This window comes from Dryas octopetala, chromosome 9 (genome assembly GCF_963921425.1).
Source record: "Dryas octopetala chromosome 9, drDryOcto1.1, whole genome shotgun sequence".
In the NCBI taxonomy this organism is placed as follows: domain Eukaryota; kingdom Viridiplantae; phylum Streptophyta; class Magnoliopsida; order Rosales; family Rosaceae; genus Dryas; species Dryas octopetala.
This window is the reverse complement of record NC_141374.1, coordinates 10,706,271-10,725,035: the sequence shown is the minus strand read 5'-3', so window position 1 is coordinate 10,725,035 and position 18,765 is coordinate 10,706,271. Positions and strand designations below refer to the sequence as shown.

The 18,765-nt window shown below is 35.8% G+C and overlaps 2 protein-coding genes across 2 annotated transcripts; both read left to right on the top strand.

Annotated features, from left to right (window-relative positions):
• Window positions 1–1,308: 1,308 nt before the first annotated feature.
• Window positions 1,309–4,094, top strand: LOC147273964 (GRAS family transcription factor). Its single transcript, XM_086227798.1, has one exon. The coding sequence runs from the start codon at window positions 1,826–1,828 to the stop codon at window positions 3,923–3,925; it is 2,100 nt and encodes a 699-aa protein (XP_086083924.1). The 5' UTR covers window positions 1,309–1,825; the 3' UTR covers window positions 3,926–4,094.
• An 11,835-nt stretch (window positions 4,095–15,929) lies between these two features.
• Window positions 15,930–18,749, top strand: LOC147273963 (F-box protein PP2-A12-like). Its single transcript, XM_086256353.1, has 3 exons — window positions 15,930–16,472; window positions 16,842–16,960; window positions 18,049–18,749. Exons 1-3 carry the CDS (start codon window positions 16,152–16,154, stop codon window positions 18,470–18,472), a joined length of 864 nt encoding a protein of 287 aa, XP_086112479.1. The 5' UTR covers window positions 15,930–16,151; the 3' UTR covers window positions 18,473–18,749.
• The last annotated feature ends 16 nt before the right edge of the window (window positions 18,750–18,765 follow it).

Here is an 18,765-nt window from a genome sequence, read left to right as displayed (position 1 = left end):
GGAGGAGGGCCAAAGGCCCAACTTTTGTTTTTTCTTTAATAAGGAGGACTTAAAATTTACTTTCTTATCGAGTATACTTTAAAGTAAACTTAACATATACCACTTATGAACAATATATATTGTAAATTCAAATATTTTATATCATTAAAGATTTAAATTCAGGACGTTTGAATTACAACTCACCTCATATTCATCCTTTTATCAGTAAGCCACTTATACAAGATAAACATACGTATGTACTTGATGTCTTTCTATGCGGCCTCCATTTGTATTGACATCAAGAAAAGTTGGGTTCTTTATTAGAAGTTCATCAAATATTATTTTTCTTAGGCTAATATATACAAAGTGGACTTGGGTTGGACCTTAATTAAAGCTCCAAATTTGAGATATAGGGCCGGACATTATGTTAAGAGAAGTAACATATTTTGTAAAGCATTTTCCTTTCCAAAACTTATTAGATGAGTTTGCATTTAACCATTAAAACTGAATACCTGATAAAGTTCTCATTAAATATTAAATATACACAAAGTGAAGGTACACGATGCGTGGGGCACCACGTGTCCTGAAAGTGAGAGAGAGTAGAGGACTCATGAAAGAAGTTAAAGAAGTTATGTTTTACTAAAAAAATTTGGAGCGAAATTAAACAAAAGCCGATGGCCCAATGATGATGCAACCGAACGGTCAAGTGCAACAGTCACGTGCGTCGCACGTGTACACCTTCAGAGCTCACACCCCCTCCCAAAATAGAAAAGAATAACCTCTCCGTACACCAACTCCCCTTCCTTCCCTCCCAACGGTCATATTTCACCGACACACTCCAACGGTCATATAGACCTTAACTCTCCACCGTCTGATCACAATCCCACGGCCACAAAACCCAGTCTCCCTCCAACCCAACTCTTCTCGAACACCCTTTTCACTCCTGCCATCAAGTTACACAAGTTAAAAAACACTAAAAAAACAGAAAAGAAAAGCAATGATAGAGATAGTCATGGAAGTTGTAGAATAGGAAGAGAGAGAGAGAGAGAGAGAGAGAGAGAGAGAGAGAGAGAGCAGGAATACTCGAACCCTTATAGTATATAAAACACCTGGTTTCTTTGATTTTTGGTTTTTTGGGTCTCCTTGTTGTTAGTTGATCAGCTTTTCCATGCACATTTGAAGGGATTCTGGGTTTTTCTTCTGGTTCTGTTTCAGCCATGGTGGTGAGCTTCATGGAGGTCTCAAATGCTTATCTGGGTCTGAAAATGTCTGAGTGTTTCGTCCACCAGTTTGATGATGTATGTTTCTACACTTCCTATCATTCTGTTGCTAGCTCCATTGTGAACAAAGGTCACAGCCTTTTCCAATGAGCTTTCTTTAAAAATTTTGGAATCCGATGAACTTGTTCTTGTAGGTATTTATATACATATTCTTTGATTAATCTCCAAATTCTTTCATTCTTTTTTTTTTTGGGGTTGGGTTGTTTTTGCATACTCTGTCTCTCTGTTCTTTCTTGCATAAAAACACACACATAGGAACACTCAAACTTATACACACAACCTTTTGATTGATTTAATCACTCATCGGATTCCTATTGTTTTTATCGATTTCTTCACACACTCACTCACATAGTCTATCTCTCTGGGTTTCTCTTTTCTCACATATTCATTCAAAGTTCATAGACAGTTTCTACAGATCAAACACCATTCATTTCCACACTCTTTAAAGAGATAGCTAGGGAGATAAAGAAAAAGAAAGAAAAAAAAAAAAAACAACATTGGGTGGGTGATCAATCATAGTTGCACAAAAATAAAACCAAGATTAAAAATTTGGAAGATTATAGAGAATGTTGGCTGGGTGCTCTAGTTCCACATTGTTGTCACCAAGGCATAGATTGAGGAGTGAAGCAGCAGCACAGTTACAAGCTTGCCATTTCCAGCTACCATCAATGAGCACGCAGAGGTTGGACATGCCATGCAGCTTTCCTCGGAAGGACAGTTCTCGATCGCAATCCATTAGGCCTGTGGGCCTTTCTGTGGATCAGAAACAAATCGAATCCAAGACCACCAGTTGTTCTCTGAAGCAGAGTATCCGGCTGCCTCCTCTGTCAACAACCAGTGCAGCTCAGACGGCGTCGTTCGTGGAAGCAAGGAAGGAGGCTAAAGATCAGTTTTGGGAGAAGAGAGGGAAGAGGAGCTTGAAGAGGTTTGCAGAGCAGGGCTCAGTGGATGATGATGATGATGAGTCTTGCACAAACAGAGCCAAGAGGAAAAGGGGTTGCAGTGGAAATGGGGAAGGTGATGATGAAGTTCATGAAGGTGGTGATGGTGGTTTGAGTTTAGGCCAATTGGGTGCTGGAAATTTCTGGTATCAGCCTGATTTCCATGTGCCTCGGTCAGTTCAAGAAGTCACAGGCCTTAACCCTCCTCCTCATCACCTACCTTTCTCTTTGACATGTTCAGGGGATGAAGAGAGGGTCTGTTTTGTTCCTGCTGAAGTGATTTCACAGCCTCTGCCATTGTCAAACAATCCTTGGTTGGACTCTGTTGTGACTGAGATCACTAACCTTGGTGAGAAGGATGGCGAGACGAGCCATGGACCGGTAAGAGAAGCATCAGGGGATTCGAGTACTTCGTCGGGGAGCCAAAGCTTGGGGATGAGGCTCAATGAGAGTGCCTCTGAACATGAAGTGGGTAATGGGTCTGGAAATCCTTATAATGTTCCACGTGGAGGTGTAGGGGTGGAGGCAGAGGATGATGATGATGAGAGTCAAGTGGAGCCCCAGGGGTTTGAGCTTGTTAGCTTGCTTACGGCTTGTGTGGAAGCAATTGGGTTGAAGAACATTGCAGCAATTAACCATTTTATAGCTAAGTTGGGGGAACTTGCTTCTCCAAAAGGAACCACTATAAGCAGGCTTACTGCTTATTACACTGAAGCTTTAGCTCTGAGAGTCACAAGGCTTTGGCCACATGTGTTTCAGATTAGTACTCCTCGTGACTTCGATCGGGGGGAGGATGAGTCTGGCACTGCACTTAGGCTTCTAAACCAGGTTAGTCCAATTCCAAAGTTTCTCCATTTCACTTCAAATGAGATACTGCTGAGAGCTTTTGAAGGGAAGGACAGGGTTCACATTATAGATTTCGACATCAAGCAAGGGCTGCAGTGGCCTAGTTTGTTCCAGAGTTTAGCTTCTAGGACTAATCCTCCAAGCCATGTTAGAATCACTGGTATAGGCGAATCGAAGCAAGAGCTCAACGAGACAGGAGATAGGCTGGCAGGATTTGCAGGGGCATTGAACCTGCCTTTCGAGTTCCACCCGGTTGTGGACAGGTTGGAAGATGTGAGGCTTTGGATGCTTCATGTGAAGGAGCAAGAGAGTGTGGCTGTGAATTGTGTTTTCCAACTGCACAAGATACTTTATGATGGGACTGGAGGAGCTCTGAGAGATTTTTTGGGACTCATCCGAAGCACAAACCCGACAATAGTCCTTATGGCAGAGCAAGAGGCTGAGCACAATGAGCCTAGGTTGGAGGCAAGAGTCTCCAATTCACTCAAATACTACTCTGCCATATTTGACTTGATTCATTCTAGCCTTCCCTTGGACAGCCCGGCGAGGATCAAAGTAGAGGAAATGATAGCGCGAGAAATTAGGAACATCATTGCTTGTGAAGGAAGTGACAGGTTGGAGAGGCATGAGAACTTTGAGAAGTGGAGGAAGTTGATGGAGCAAGGCGGGTTTCGATGCATGGGGATTACTGAGAGGGAAATGCTTCAGAGCCAGTTTCTGTTGAAGATGTATGCTTGTGAGAATTACACAGTTAAGAAGCAAGGACAAGGTGGAGCAGCACTCACTCTAAGTTGGATGGATCAGCCTCTATACACAGTCTCAGCATGGACACCAATTGATGTTGCAGGAAGCTCATCATCTTTTTCTCAACCAAGTTAAATAGTCATCCACGTTATTAGTTTCTTCATACATACCATCATCAATTTACATTCCATTGTTGCATACAGAAAAAAAGGGATACACAATTCTTTGTAGGTAGGGAAATCTGTCATTATTCTTTCATTCTTTCCTTGCAGATAAGATTTGTCATCAGTCCAGTAGTAGTGTCATAGACTCGGAACCATTATTTTGTATGAATACAGGTTGATACTGATTTCAATTCTTTGCAGGCCATGTTCTTAGATTTCAAGGCACTAGTATTGTGAGTCGATTTGTGTTTATTCTTTGATTCTTTTGTGTATGTTGAAATTCTTTTTAGTCAGTCAAGTCATGGTACGTATTTGATCTTTTGTTATTAATGGACCATGTAGCTGAAAATTCCATTGTTATATAATATGGTTGTACTGGTTTGTGTTAATTTATTCATGAACTTTCTCTTCATTGGTTATTCTTTCTAAAATAATAGTTCAATCTCTCTCTCTCTCTCTCAGGGTAGCAATTTCCCATAAAATTGCTACAATCCCTCTCTTCTTAGTGGAGGGTTCGCCTGCATTTACAAACAGTAGTTATACACAGACATTATCAGAAAATGCCTGAAAGGTGTGCTATAAAATGAACTTCCAATTAAGTTATACCACTAAGACAAATAAAAGGACCTGCACCAAAGTGCTAGAATATGAGATCATTCTGTTTAAAATCAAAAGTTGAGTTGAGAAACTGTTCTGATGAAATATTGAGGTTTCTTTTTTTTAGTTGTTTACACTCTATTTTGGTTTTGGGCCAGATTCACTGCTAAGCCCAGTTTTGGTTGAAGTTTGCAGCCTATAGTCCAGTCCAAGCCCGAAAGTTGCAAAAATCTAGAAGAATCCAAATCAATCCTGCCAAGTTCTCCTTGGTAGATTAGGAATTCTAAATCAGAAAAGGAGTGGGCGTAAAGGAAAAACAAGCTAGAAGTTCAAGTTCAAATAGGAAAAGTTTTTCCTAGAAGATATGGAGGTGATTACTATATAAGGAGGCACCAAATATGAAGAAATGGCTCTCAACAACCTACAATCAACACAATTTCAGAATTCTTAAGATCTCAAGCATCTCGTATACGTTCTTCAAGTTCTCAAGCTTTCAAGCTCTTTGTTCCTTGTTTTTAGCTCTGTTAGGGTTTATTTTCCTTAGTATAGGTCTTGTTTAGGGTTTTACTTCTTGATTTTCATGTTCTTTTACCATGAGATTTGTTGTTAGAACCACAATTGTGACTCGTTTTCACGATAATCAAAATTACTCATACTTTCTTCATAAAAGTCCATTACTTTTTTGTTCATCCAATCACTCAAGAAATAATTCTTCACACTTACGAGTTCGAAAACAAAGTCACTGAAACCTACGATTACTAAAGTCTTTGAGGATCAAGACAGGAAGAACCTAAGCAAGTTTCTTGTTCCTTACTTGTTATGCAATTGTTTGGTTAGAAGTTAGATCCAGTGCAACTCACAAACACACATCTATTCTGCAAACGGCCCTCGGTCGAAAGCAGTGGCATGACCGCAAACATATTTAAAGGACTTCAGTGTTTTTATCAATTTTCTTGGCAATCTCGCCGTGATTTTTGAGAGTAACATTAGTAAATATCACATAACACGATTTCTAATGTTTTCTTAAATTTAAAATCAATCAATATTTCCTGGACTTTGAGTTTGCTAAATTGGCATGATCGAAGTGCTTCTATATACTCACTTCAAAGAAAGTTAGTAAATTATTATCTTACCCATAGTCTTTTTGTCTTTTCAAACTTCAAAAATTAAACAAAAGAGAATCATCCTTTGTAATAAAAAGGAAAAAAATGGCCTTGGCTTGCCATGAACTTTTTTTTTTTGTTTTTGATTAAGGGAAGGGGGATAGAACTTTAGTGCATGACCAATTTTACAGCCCTTCTATTAGGCTGCTTAACTAACACTTTTATAGGTCATAAGAATCTCTTTCTCCTTTTATCGATCACTCCTATTTATTTAACAATTGTTGTGCAATTCAGATTACTCACAATTTATCTTTCATGAGTGGACGCACATAAATATTTATTCAGATGATTTATGAATACTTCAGCGCGAGCTTTGTCTAGTTGGACTGTTGACCCCTAAATGCCGACTACCTTTATGAGTAAACAAAATTACATCCAGAGAACCCCAAAGGAGCCGAAGAAGGATATACATGTACGTTGTGTTCTCCCGCAGCTCTTTTTGGATTGAGAAAAACTTATCTATAATAGTGATAGGAGTTCTCTTGGGATGCCCAAGAGACAAAAACTTTTTTGGAATTAGAAAAATCTTTATGTGATAAAATTTAAGAGTATATGTTTTATCATAATATTAGATTAAGATATCAAATCAGTTTTATCTCTGTTGTAGGAAGTTTCTCTCTCTTGAATTTTTGCAGTGGAGGTATTTTAATGTGAGAATTGACAAATGCTTGAGATAGGAGCATGCAAACTTAGTGAGGAAAGGGGTGCTTGACGTTAGTTTAGGTTGATTGGCTCCACGAAGGCTTAAATGAAAAGAAATTATGTTTTGATGACACTTTGGATTTTTGTCCTTACTAAGTGTGCCAAATATTGCAAGAGAATAATGAACTTATTGTTTGTCATTATGCGAAGTTTAATGGTATTTTTTTACAATGTTGGAAAGGTACTAAGTTCGATTTTCCTTGCTCCAGATTAAAGAGAAAAAATGACCAAATTTAAAGTGGCCACTTTTAATGGTATTCTTTCTTGTATTAGATCGATCTTTACAATCTGTATCATATCTATTGTATTTTGTACTTGTATTACCTCTCACACACACTCTGTCTCTGTCTCTGTCTCATATAATTATATTTGATTAAGATAATGCTTTTTTATAGTTATATCTTTCAATACACAAAATATCATGAATAAGTGCACATCAATTCAACACAAAATATCATGAATAAGTGCACATCAATCATGAATTTCAGGTTGTCGGGCATGGATTCAACGGACATTCAACTCTCTCACTGTCTTTCTAGCACAAAATATCATGAATAAAGTTCGCCTATATTGACACAAATTTATGACTACGACACTATCACCACCCTAGGAAATATATATATATATATATATATGAATGAATAAGCTGAATTCACGAAGCAAAATAACAAAGAAAATTTTGTTGTACGAAAGCTTGAATGTGAATGAAGACCCAACATTTTTTAAAGCTAGTATTTGTTGGGTCAACCTTGAATGTGAATAAAGACCCAGCATTCATTTTTGGTCTGAATAAAAAGCCAACATTAATAATACTGGCGAGATACTGTAAAAATGTCCAAATATTTGATACATTAGTCATTCAAAAGCCTATTTTGGAGGTAGTAGGCTGAGCTTAAAGTGTCTTTCCTTGACGCATACGTTGCCGCTTTAGCACCTTTTGGTGCAACAAAGGCTACAAAGCTAGTTTATAAACTTCGGCAAATTATATTTGTTTCTTTACACCTATTTTCTTTTAAAAATAAGTTTTATATAGCCATCAATTATAAAGTAATTGACACCCCAAATGGTAGCAGGTTGAGGATGGATCAGATGACTTAGAAAAGTTTAGATAATATATGTCTTCAAAGATAACTTATAGTTGAGTCATTGCATTTGACATATTCATATATGATGCTGAAAAATTATACTCTAGTAGAAAAAATGTGAATCTTGTCAACATTTAAGGGTCAGACGTACATGAGCCTAGTGAAGGCAATTGCCCACATCACCATTTTCTTTACCTATTAAATTGTTCTAATAGCCCAACTTTTTGTAAAATATGATGTTTTCTTTAAAGATCAGGAACAAAATACTTGATAAAATGTTTCAAAGAAACTTAGGCATATATATACAATGAAGAATATTTGAGAGCTTCTTTCTCTTCAAACAGAAAAACATTGAAAGTTTCATCATCTTTGCCCCATGAGAAAAAATTTCTGAATTCGTCATTGCAAACGTGTTTGTTTTACATGCTTGTTTGCATAGTAAGATTTTCAAATACTTCAAAACAATCATGAAATGATTTGAGTTCAAGAAGTTATCTAATAGGGTTGATTACACTTTGCATCCTCTAAGTTTTGGTCGTCTTTCACTTTACACACTAACCTTTCAAAAGTCTACGATATATACCCTAAAGTAAAATTTATCTTTCAATTTCTATCATTCGTTAGTTTGATTATGTGTGATCATCCTTTGAAGTGTTATTTGCTTATGTGGAACTATGAGATCCACACATTTTCTTGCATGACATGTAATGAAGCATTCATCCTGATTTTTGTTCAGGGAATTTTTTCTAATATCAAATGCCTATTTTCCACCCAAATTATTCATGTGTGTCATCTCACATTGAACATGCCCCAACATGAAACCAAGATGAACGCCTCCTCACTTGCCACATAAGATTTGAATCTCATGACTTCCACTTAAGCAAATAATACCTCAATAGGAAACATGTGTCATCTCAAATATGGTCAAACTATTGTCAAGTTTTAAAGGTAAGAGTGCAAAGTGAAAATGACCCAGATGTAGAAGGTACATATGTAATTCACATTTTGAAAAGTTGAAATGACAGATTGTGAAACTTTTGGCAATAGTGTATGTATGGCACCGTCTAGCTGGGGATGGTAAAGGATAAGTTGGTGGAGAATGTAGATGGCCCACCGCCCACCTACTCCTTAGATTTGCCGCTAAAGTCGATATCAAAACCTAAAATTGGCGGTGTCAATTTGTTCCGGTTCATGTCTTCTCTTTCTTAAATTTTCACCCACCTCACTCGATCGTATACATCTCACTATAATATTCACTTATTCAGGCTGCCATCCTCATCAACAAGGTTTGGAGACTTGGAGGTGTTTGCTTAGTTGTTTCCTACTTTCCTATATATAATATCATAGTAGGAAAACTTACTACTCATAGATCGATCACCATAGGACCCTAGCTATATATATAAATATCTGTGTGTATTTAAAATAATATTAGGGTACGGTTTGGAAAATGAAGTTTGAAAGAGATAGAAAAATTTAGTGAACACATTCATTTCACATTCCATATTGGAAATAATTTAGGTATGCCCATTGATCTTATTTGGCCCTGGATTTTTTTGTGCTAAAAATTGGTCTTGGAATTGTATCAAAATATATAGCTCTTATTGTTAGTTCAGTCATGAATTTTTGAAGTCAAAGTTCAGGTTACAGCTAAAATATTTACTTGTCGATCACTAGCTAGACCTTTAATAAGTATGGTATATATATGTGACATCGATCTTATGAAACCCATGTAATCAACCACGAAGATTGTGTCGGCAAACAGAAAAAGAAAATAAAAACAATTGATGAAGACTAATTAATTCCCATTTTGAGCAAACAACTGGATAAGAAATACATTGAACCTAATCCTTGTATTACTTAGCATTGCAACTACTAATTAAAAGTATATGGTAATTATTTACAACCATTTATTTTTCTCCCCGTCTACGTGGAATGATCAATGAACTTAGAGAGATTAGAGGGGTTTTCTGGTTAATTTGGTCATGCATTAATTGCACTCTCCTCCCTGTTATGTTTTTTTGGTTTAATTTCTTTTTATTTTTATTGAAAGATATATTTTATTGAAAAAAACTAAACAAGAGTTACAATCCAATAAAAACTATTGTTGGATGTTGTTTTTCTCTCTAGCGGCTAGGGTTTGCTTTCAAAGAATAGTTTTTGTTTTTGTTTTTTTTCTGGTTCATAACTCACAATTAATTGTTTTTGCTTTAAGCACATATTTTGTGTGTACTCCCTACTAATTCTTCTAATAGCATTTCTTAACCGACCAAGAATTCATGTAAATGTGCAATCGTGTTATTGTCACAAACCTCAAAGTTTTGAGCCAATCCATGAATGAAAATTAGTTAAGAAAAATTTTACTGTATGAATACATATGATATACAAATATAATTTCTATTTATATTTCATACATTGTCTGTAATATAAACAAATTTACTATTGAGAAATACAAGCTATATTCTCCTTTCAATCTTTTTTTTTTTTTTTTCCACCTTCCCCTTTTCTGTACATTTTCTCTTTTTGGCCTATTCTGCAGTGCATGTAGTTAAATAAACCGTTTATTTTCTAAATTATTCTTCAAATATTAACTCTATAAAAAATTAATTAAATAAAAAATCATTTATATAATTGAAATCCATGCATAGTTATACAACTTATACTCTTATAGTTTGGCACACAGTTTCCCCAAAGAAAAGCAGCAGACCTAACGATATATTATATATATGCCAAAAAGCCGGCCAATTCTTAATTTGGTAGGTGACATTTAGTCTTCACTCTTCCCTTTGTGCACGTTAACAAGTACCCATTGGCCTCTTATAGATGTCCTTTAAATAGTTCTCCTACTAATCCTAGCTCATTAGCTCCTGCCTAAGTGGGAGAGTCAACACTTGGTCCACTCCAAAGCTAAAAGGGTAGCTCCCATGCTCCACATATGGTTGTAGCTTGTAAAAGAAGCTCACTTGAACCTGCAACAAACCATCGCAAAATTGAATATTAGACATTTATAAGAAATATTCTCTTAGCAGATACTATTTAAAGTCACTGATATGATCTAAACTCTTGTTGGCTAAATGTATGATTCAAGTTTACAACCTAAAAATTAATAAAATATGTCAAATGAACACTAGCCTATATATGTATAATTTTTCTCAAGAAGGGTAACCACATACACGTACTACAGCTATGGTCGAACAGGAGCTCAATGTGTTTTGTGTGTGTGCGTTTTCTTATTTCTTATCTTTTTGATCCGGCCATTGCCCAACATGGTTTATTACTTTAGGTGTACAATTGCAGTTAAAGTTTAGGTTAAACTCGTGAGAGTATGTTAAACCTAAAACTTAAACCGTAAACAAAATTGTTTTCAACTCTTTCTTATACTACGTTGTTTAAACGGCCAGCCAGAGCCTTAAAATCGATCAAATTGTATATATATGTATACACACATATAAAAGAATGATCTTTTACTACATTATGAATTGTATGACATGCGTATTCAGTAATAATTCCACTTAATTTTCATTTCCGTTTTACAGTGCGTCTAACTACATATTATATTATATCAGAGTGTCTAACATAATAATATTACATACACTATGTGTGTATATATATAGGCACATTCAGGTGTGAACGTACGCACGTTCGTATCTGACACCAAGCGCTCAGTAGTGTAAAATTTTGCAACTATCGAGCGCTTAACTAAACCCTAACATAACACATCCACTAAGTTCATTCTATATCCTAGAAGGGGATGATGATTTACCCTCAAAACTCAATAGTGGAAGCAGCGGAGAGCGCTGCTGTGTTAAAAAATCATTGTCGAGCGCTCGACGAAGCTATCTAGTGCGCACCGCAGCACTCACATGTGTTAAAAAAATCAATGCAGAGCGCTCGACGGCAGGTGCGCACGTTTGCACCTGATCGAATCTGTATATATATAGGGAAAAAATTTTGTGCCCTAATCTAATGTGGCAAATAAATCTAATACACATCATTATTAAATTGGCACATCACATCATTTAATTACCATGTCATTTTAAGTTAAATACCAAATAACCTATTAGGGTCAACTCCATTTAAATCCAACCTTTAATTCATCTTAACCATTGTACTCATTTTCATTCTTCTTTTAGATTTCCAATTTTTTCTAGATCTTTCAACATCCTGTTTGTAAAATTTCAAAAGACAAAAGTTGAGAACTATATATTGTAATCAAATGGTCATAGAAACTAAAAAATTGCTCTAAATCTCACGTGGTCTGCACTGAAATGGCAGCTAACCCTTGGCCAGAAAAACTTGAAACCATACAAAGAAAGGATTTTGGGGGGATGCAACCCAACCCAGAATCACACAACACCTAACAAACAATAGTAACAAAAAGGGAAGATTAAAGCTATTTAAGGAGAAGCCAAACAACTAAGAAAACAAAAAGAGAACTAGTTCCAATTGGCGGATCTAGTAGAGCCAATTGGCTATTGCTTAATCTTGAATTTGATAGGTTTTATAATTTGATAGGTCTGATAGCTAGGTTTGATAGGTTTTATAATTTGATAGAGCCAAGCTAAAGAGAACTGCAATACGTATTGATAGGTTTTATAATTTGATCTTAAATTTCTTTTATTTTTAATTTAATTTAAGTTTTGTAAGATTTTAATAAAGGTCAAATGAGTCTTTTTATAAGTTTATATTATTAAATGTATTTAATAATATTAAATACTCTAATTGACATGAAAATTACATGTTATTAGGGCACAATTAGGGCACCCTTTGTGCTGGTTACTATTGACAAAAGACAATTGACGGGATTTGTCCATTGAATTATCAAAAACTGGTCAAATGAATTTTATTCTTAATTAATAAAGCTTGCAATAGATCATTGCAACTTATTTCCCCAAAGATACCAACAAGTATATCGTAAAATACGAATCTGGCCAACATAATATTTTAAAGATCGAAGTGGCCCTACTCTCTACCCTTCCACCATGGCTTAAGCTGGCCTAGCTTCTCCCTTATCCTTCCTCCTAATTCCCTGACCATGAAAATAACGAGACACGTTTTGCAAGACTGCCATTCCACATCAGCATGCTGACTCAGATCCACGTTGAGGTGGATGTGCTTTTTCACACTTGTTCACATCTTCATTGGTCAACTTCTTTTGATCTCCTTGTTTATATTATATTGTTTTGGATCAATAGTCCACGTATTTTCCATTCATTTGATCAATTCAAAAGCAAACACCCCAACAACTCGTTTCATTTGAATGCCATGCATACAAAACATTGTTGATTAGTAGTGTAGGGATGAGCTTTTTTTTTTTTTTTTTTTTTTTTTTCCATATATTAAATATTATAGATTTGGTACTCTCGGCCATTTGGTATATATTATTGACTTTCCACTTATGAAGATCATAGCTATAAACCTTTTATATTTTCATCAACACTCTCACAAGTCACGATCCCATGTGGGCGGATTTGATCTTGTATATGTTGGGCCATATGTTTGCTTGTAATTCTGTATTATTGTGTTTTGGATCTTAATTTTTGTCCATAAATTATATATAGGGAGACTTAGAGTTCAGTCCATTTTATAAATCTTTTTTAGACTAAGACCGGTAGTGATTTAAGGTTTTTAATTAAGTCATTTTATTTTTCTTTTTTGACGGTTTTATGTTAGGTTTTAACTCCAAAATTTTGGGCTCCGCCCAAAATCTCAGAGTTAAAACCTAACATGAAGCCTCTACAAAGCCCACTCTACATCCTAGGAGGGGAAATACCCTTCAAATCAGGGAAGAACTTTATTATGAATTAAAAGAATTTTATTATAAATTAAAAGAACTTTATTATGAATTAAAAAGATTTTCTTATAAATTTAAAAACACCCCTCAGTCTCCATCTAAAAATTATTTTTCTAAAGGACCTAAGCCTAATTATTTCTTATATATATATTCAGGACCTTTATGTTAACTTATGTACCATAAATTATATATATTCACCTTTATGTTAACTTATGTAATGGTCGATACTGTAAGGAACCCTGGCCAAAAAAAAAAAAGATACTGTAAGGAAATGCAACAAATTATGTAACGGGGAGAAAAGTCCTGCTAGAGTCTTATTTAGAATTTTTTTTATTTTTTATTGAAAGATACTTTATTGAAAAAACCAAACAAAGTAACAATCAAATTGAAGTTGTTGTTGAAGCCATACAAGAGCTTCCCCACCCAAGAGCTACACAATGTAAAACAAACTAGGAAAGAACATGTGTCGTCCCGTTACAATAATAGATACATAACTACATCAAACCTCAAATAATTGAATCTAAAACTCTCTTAGTCTCCTCCAAAATGTGTCAGAGGCTAAATCCTCTCCCATCTTCTAAAATCGAATGAACTCCAAGAGAATAGAAGAAAACCCAGCACCCAAGACAAACCGGATCCTGTGAAAGAACGTCAATCTCTACTTGTTGGGAGGAAAGAGGAAGGGTCATAACCACCACAACCTCTTTGTGCGATCACAAACAATCGCACCCGCACCACACCACTCAGTCCAAAACGGGATTGAAAGCACAATCGACCGTAAAAAACAACGAAAAGCACACCAACAAGAAATTGGCTAAAGTTCATCTTTATGACAAAAAGTCAGAGAAAAATCATAGGCGACCCTTCTCTAAGAATAAGAAGGGACTCAACAAAACAAAACAAAAACTAACTCTCGATCAAGAGAGAAACTCAAAACCTAAGAAAATTAAATTAACAAAATTTTGGAGGTTTTTTCTCTCTAGTGGCTAAGGTTGTTTCCTCTCCGAGCATACAAGAGGTTTGGCAATAGATTTAGAGTTTAATTTCCTTTCGATGTAAACAAAAACAAATTTAAAAAGAAAAGTTGTTAATTAATAAGATTAAATGTAAGGAAAAAAGTTAATAAGATTAAATAAGAAAATAGGTGGAAAAATATAGAGAGACGCTAACAATTAGTACATCTTTAAGTGGTCCATATATGGATCTCACTCAAGCAGATCAGTCAACAACATTATAGGATTGTTACTATTAGTCATTGAAATCTAGTTATTGTTGCTCAGTTACAATTGAAAAATGGTAACAAATTAACAATGACTTTAATACAAATGTTTTTGCCTTTTTTGTTATATATACAAATGTTTTTGCCTTTTCTGTTGTATATACAAAAGTTTTTGCCAATCCGTGTTTCAGGACACGCATGGTTTTGTTAATGTTTTGGGCTAATTACAAAGTAAACCTCCCAGGTTTACTGTCATTTTCAATCCCCCATAAAGTTTCAATTTTTTCAAGTAATGCATATAGTTTTCAATTTAAGTCAATGTTACCCATTGCCAAACTTTCATTAGGTTAATCGTTTAGTCAATCATTAAACAGTGACATGACATGCATGAGACCCATTTTATTTATGTAGAAACCTAATTGACACTATGTAGACAATATATAATAACCATTTTTTGAGAAATATGATATTTTAAAAATATAAAAAGGAAATAAAATAAAATAAACTAAGGAAACTATAATACCCAAAAGTTTCCTACTATAGACACCCACACCACCCCTGCGTCCAATCCCCTCCTCCCCCTTGCTCCACCCACACCCGCTTAAGAATTCCTCTTCACATCCAATCCACTTACCTTATATGAATGGAATCCCTCAACCCACCGAGAATGGCTCAACCAGGGCTCTTGAACTCAACCCACCACCACCCACTCTGAAACTTCCAACGACACCGCCACAACTGCTGTATTAAAGTCCAACAAAGGGTTATATTAATCACATTGAGTTAAGTTGAAAACTACATATAGCATATTAAAAAATTTAAAACTTTATGAAGGATAATTGAAAATGGAGACAAATTTGGGAGGTTACTTTGTAATTGGCCCTAATTTTTAACAGCACCTCAACCTCTTTAAGATAAATTAAAATTTTAAAACTATAGGATTAAGTAAACAGTTGAATTTATTTTTTGGCCAGGAAGTAAACAGTTGAAACTTAAAAAAGAAGTTATGCTGCTTATGCAGTTATGCATGATGAATTCATTATCTAAAAACAAATTCAGATAGAAAATCGAAAATTCCAAAACCAGGAACAGTTTTGACCAACCACAAGTCCACAGCTAGCCACTATTTTAATAAAAAAATTGAATAAAGTATTCAAAATGAAAACAACACGATGGGCTTCCTTCGTCCTCTGTTTTTCTTCCCAATAATGCTAGTTGTCCCACATTTTTTTTCCCACATTTGTATCCCATCTGATGTGTCATTACCTTACTGGAAGGGTATTTCCTTTTTCTTTTTTAGGTTTTAATTTTTAATTTTTAGTGTCCAATGTATGAATGCCATGTAAGATGGTATGAAATTGTGGTATAAAAATGTGGTAAGTGTAGCATTACTGTTTTTCTTCCACATCAGACACCGCTGGCCTCCCTCCTTTTCTCGGAAACAAACAACCCAAAACAATCCCACAGCTTGTACTATGCGTCCCCTCTACAAAAGTGCATAGTCCATGCTAAGAGTCTTAAGACACCATGACCACTCCTACCATGCCCATCATCTCTCTCTTCCTCTCACAAAGCTCATTCCTTTAGAACTTTCTAACTTTCTACCCCTTTCTCTCTGATTGCTCTGTTTCTAGCTTTCTATGGGTGCGAGTTTCTCTGCCTTCAAAGCAGACCCAGTTAGGGCTTTGCCTCTGCAACCGAAACCCAGTCTCGGGGACTTGCCGGAGAGCTGCGTGGCACTGATTCTGGGCTATTTGGACCCGCCGGAAATTTGCAGTTTGGCGAGGCTGAATCGGGCTTTTCGCGGAGCTTCTTGGGCTGACTTTATTTGGGAATCGAAATTGCCTTCGAATTATCCGATTCTTTTTAACAAAGTGTTCGGTGATTGTTTGGGAAATTTGGGTAAGAGAGATATTTACGAGAGGCTTTGTCGGCATAATTCTTTTGATGGGGGCACCAAGGTGTGTCATCTATCCCTTTTTTTTTTTCTTTTTTTTTTTCTGTTTGGGTTCCGAGAAAGCGTGGGAAAATGAGAGAAATTGGAGTCTTTGATCTGAATTGTTTCTTCAGAAACCCAATAATCTGATTTAATTTTTGATGCGATTTTGGATTGATTAATTTCATTTTCGATTTCTTTTAATAGAAGTAGTTCTGAAAGAAGAAAATTACTATTCAAAGTTTAGATAGTTTCATGTGTTAGGGAAAGAAATTCAACTATTTGACTTTGCATAAGATTGATTTGATACTTTCTTCTTTCATTTGTATTGTTTTCTCGGTCATCAAACAGGATTTCATGTATTGACTCCTTGAAAATTTTGTGTTGGGTGCAGACAGTTTGGCTGGATAAAAGTACAGGATCTGTTTGCTTGTCCATTTCTTCAAAGGGATTAGCAATCACAGGCATTGATGATCGAAGATATTGGAATCATCTTCCAACTGAAGAATCTAGGTGAGAGATTTACTCATCTTATGTCTCCTTTTACTTATTGAAATTCCAGTGGAATGGGAAAATTCTTGTCAGCCTTGTTATGTATGTTATAGATTGCTGATGAACGCTCAAGTATTTCGTGGGATTTCATTGCTGGAATTTTCCGGAGTAGGTTTTTGTTTTTTTCGGGTTATCCTTTTTGCCATTTTTTGATGAAATGTTTCGATTTTAATGCATGATCTTGTGCTATCGCATGGAAATTTTTGGTTTATTGATCGGATGTGGTTTGTGACTTTAATGTTTTGTGGCCTAGCATATAAGAAGGGAAAAAAAAAAACTTTGGGCTCTCATCTCTCATCTCTCCCCTTTCTCTCAGATAAAAACAAGAAAACAAGAACTTATCAAAGAGACTCTAAATAATTTAGTTGATCCGCCAAAGCTAATGGTTATTGGCTACGAGAAGAGTCGTAGCAAGTTTTAAAAAGCCAACCTGCCTGGTCCCTTGTTGTGCAATGTAGTTAATGTGACTTGTATATTATTGCCGTTGGTGGGACTCTGAATACAACGTATTCATAGTACAGAATTACTGTTCTACCTGAGTTTATTTAAATTGCCACAAAAGCCTGTCAGAAATTATGAAGCATCTGACATTAAGAAAAGGCGGATCACTCTAACTGAATTTCAGCTTATTTAAATGGCCATGAGAATTCTTCAGAAATTAAAAGTTTCTGATATTAAGAAATGTTTGAATTATTCAACCTGGATTTGAGCTTATTTTGATTGCTAATAGACCTTTTTATGAATCCGTTTGTACTATGGCATTGCTGGTTGCCTTTATTTTTCCCTCTGGTACTCAATTTGGGTCTCATGACTAATACAATGCATCTTAATGTGATCATGTGAAATAAACCGAAAGGTTGTGGATTGCTTACTTCTGTTGTGGCTATGATGTCCCAAGTCCCCTGGTTCTTGTGTTTTTGGCACTGCATATCCGCCTGGTTCTGGTTTTCTGATTGAGGCCGTCTCACTGGAATAAGATGCTTTACCTGTTACTTTTGCACTAAAAGTATTCATGGAACTAAGTTGGAATTTTCTTTGCTTGAACACAGATTTTGCACCGTTGCATATCTTCAGCAAATTTGGTGGTTTGAAGTTGATGGTGAGGTTGAGTTCCCATTCCCAGCAGGGACATACAGCCTATTCTTTAGACTGCAGCTGGGTCGGCCTTCTCTGAAGAGGTTTGGTCGCCGAATCTGCAATACTGAGCATGTCCATGGTTGGGACATAAAACCAGTGAGGTTCCAGCTATGGACTTCAGAAGGTCATTATGCCACATCCCAGTGCTTTTTGACTGAACCTGGAAAATGGAATTACTACCATGTTGGGGACTTTGTTGTGGAGAACCCCAATGCACCAACAAAGATCCAACTTTCTATGACCCAGATTGATTGCACACACACCAAAGGTGGTCTCTGTTTAGACTCTGTACAAATATACCCTAGCGAATTTAGAGAAAGGTTGAAGCATTTTTAATTTGCGCTTAACCTTTTCAGGTAGGAAGTTCTGTATTATAGAGAGGTAGGCCATCTTCAGAAAAAAAGATAGTGGGTGTTTCCTTTGAACCCTGTGTATGTAAGCAAAGAAATGTGTACATTCATGTTCTCTCTTTGTATGCTTAGTAATTCATTTAATTAGTGAGAGTGTATCCAAGATTTTGTATGTTTTGTCTCCATAGTCAAGGGCTTCTGCCTCTTATGGGATTTTGTGAAAGCTACATATATTTACAGTATGAGAACTTTTCTTATTGCCATTAACTCTCTCTCTCT

Excerpts from the sequence above, each read along its gene's own strand:
- LOC147273963 (XM_086256353.1), top strand. The coding sequence starts at position 16,152 with ATGGGTGCGAGTTTCTCTGCCTTCAAAGCAGACCCAGTTAGGGCTTTG. Across the intron at positions 16,473-16,841 it reads CTTTTGATGGGGGCACCAAG|ACAGTTTGGCTGGATAAAAG; the intron begins GTGTGTCATCTA and ends TGTTGGGTGCAG. Across the intron at positions 16,961-18,048 it reads CTTCCAACTGAAGAATCTAG|ATTTTGCACCGTTGCATATC; the intron begins GTGAGAGATTTA and ends GCTTGAACACAG.
- LOC147273964 (XM_086227798.1), top strand. The coding sequence starts at position 1,826 with ATGTTGGCTGGGTGCTCTAGTTCCACATTGTTGTCACCAAGGCATAGA.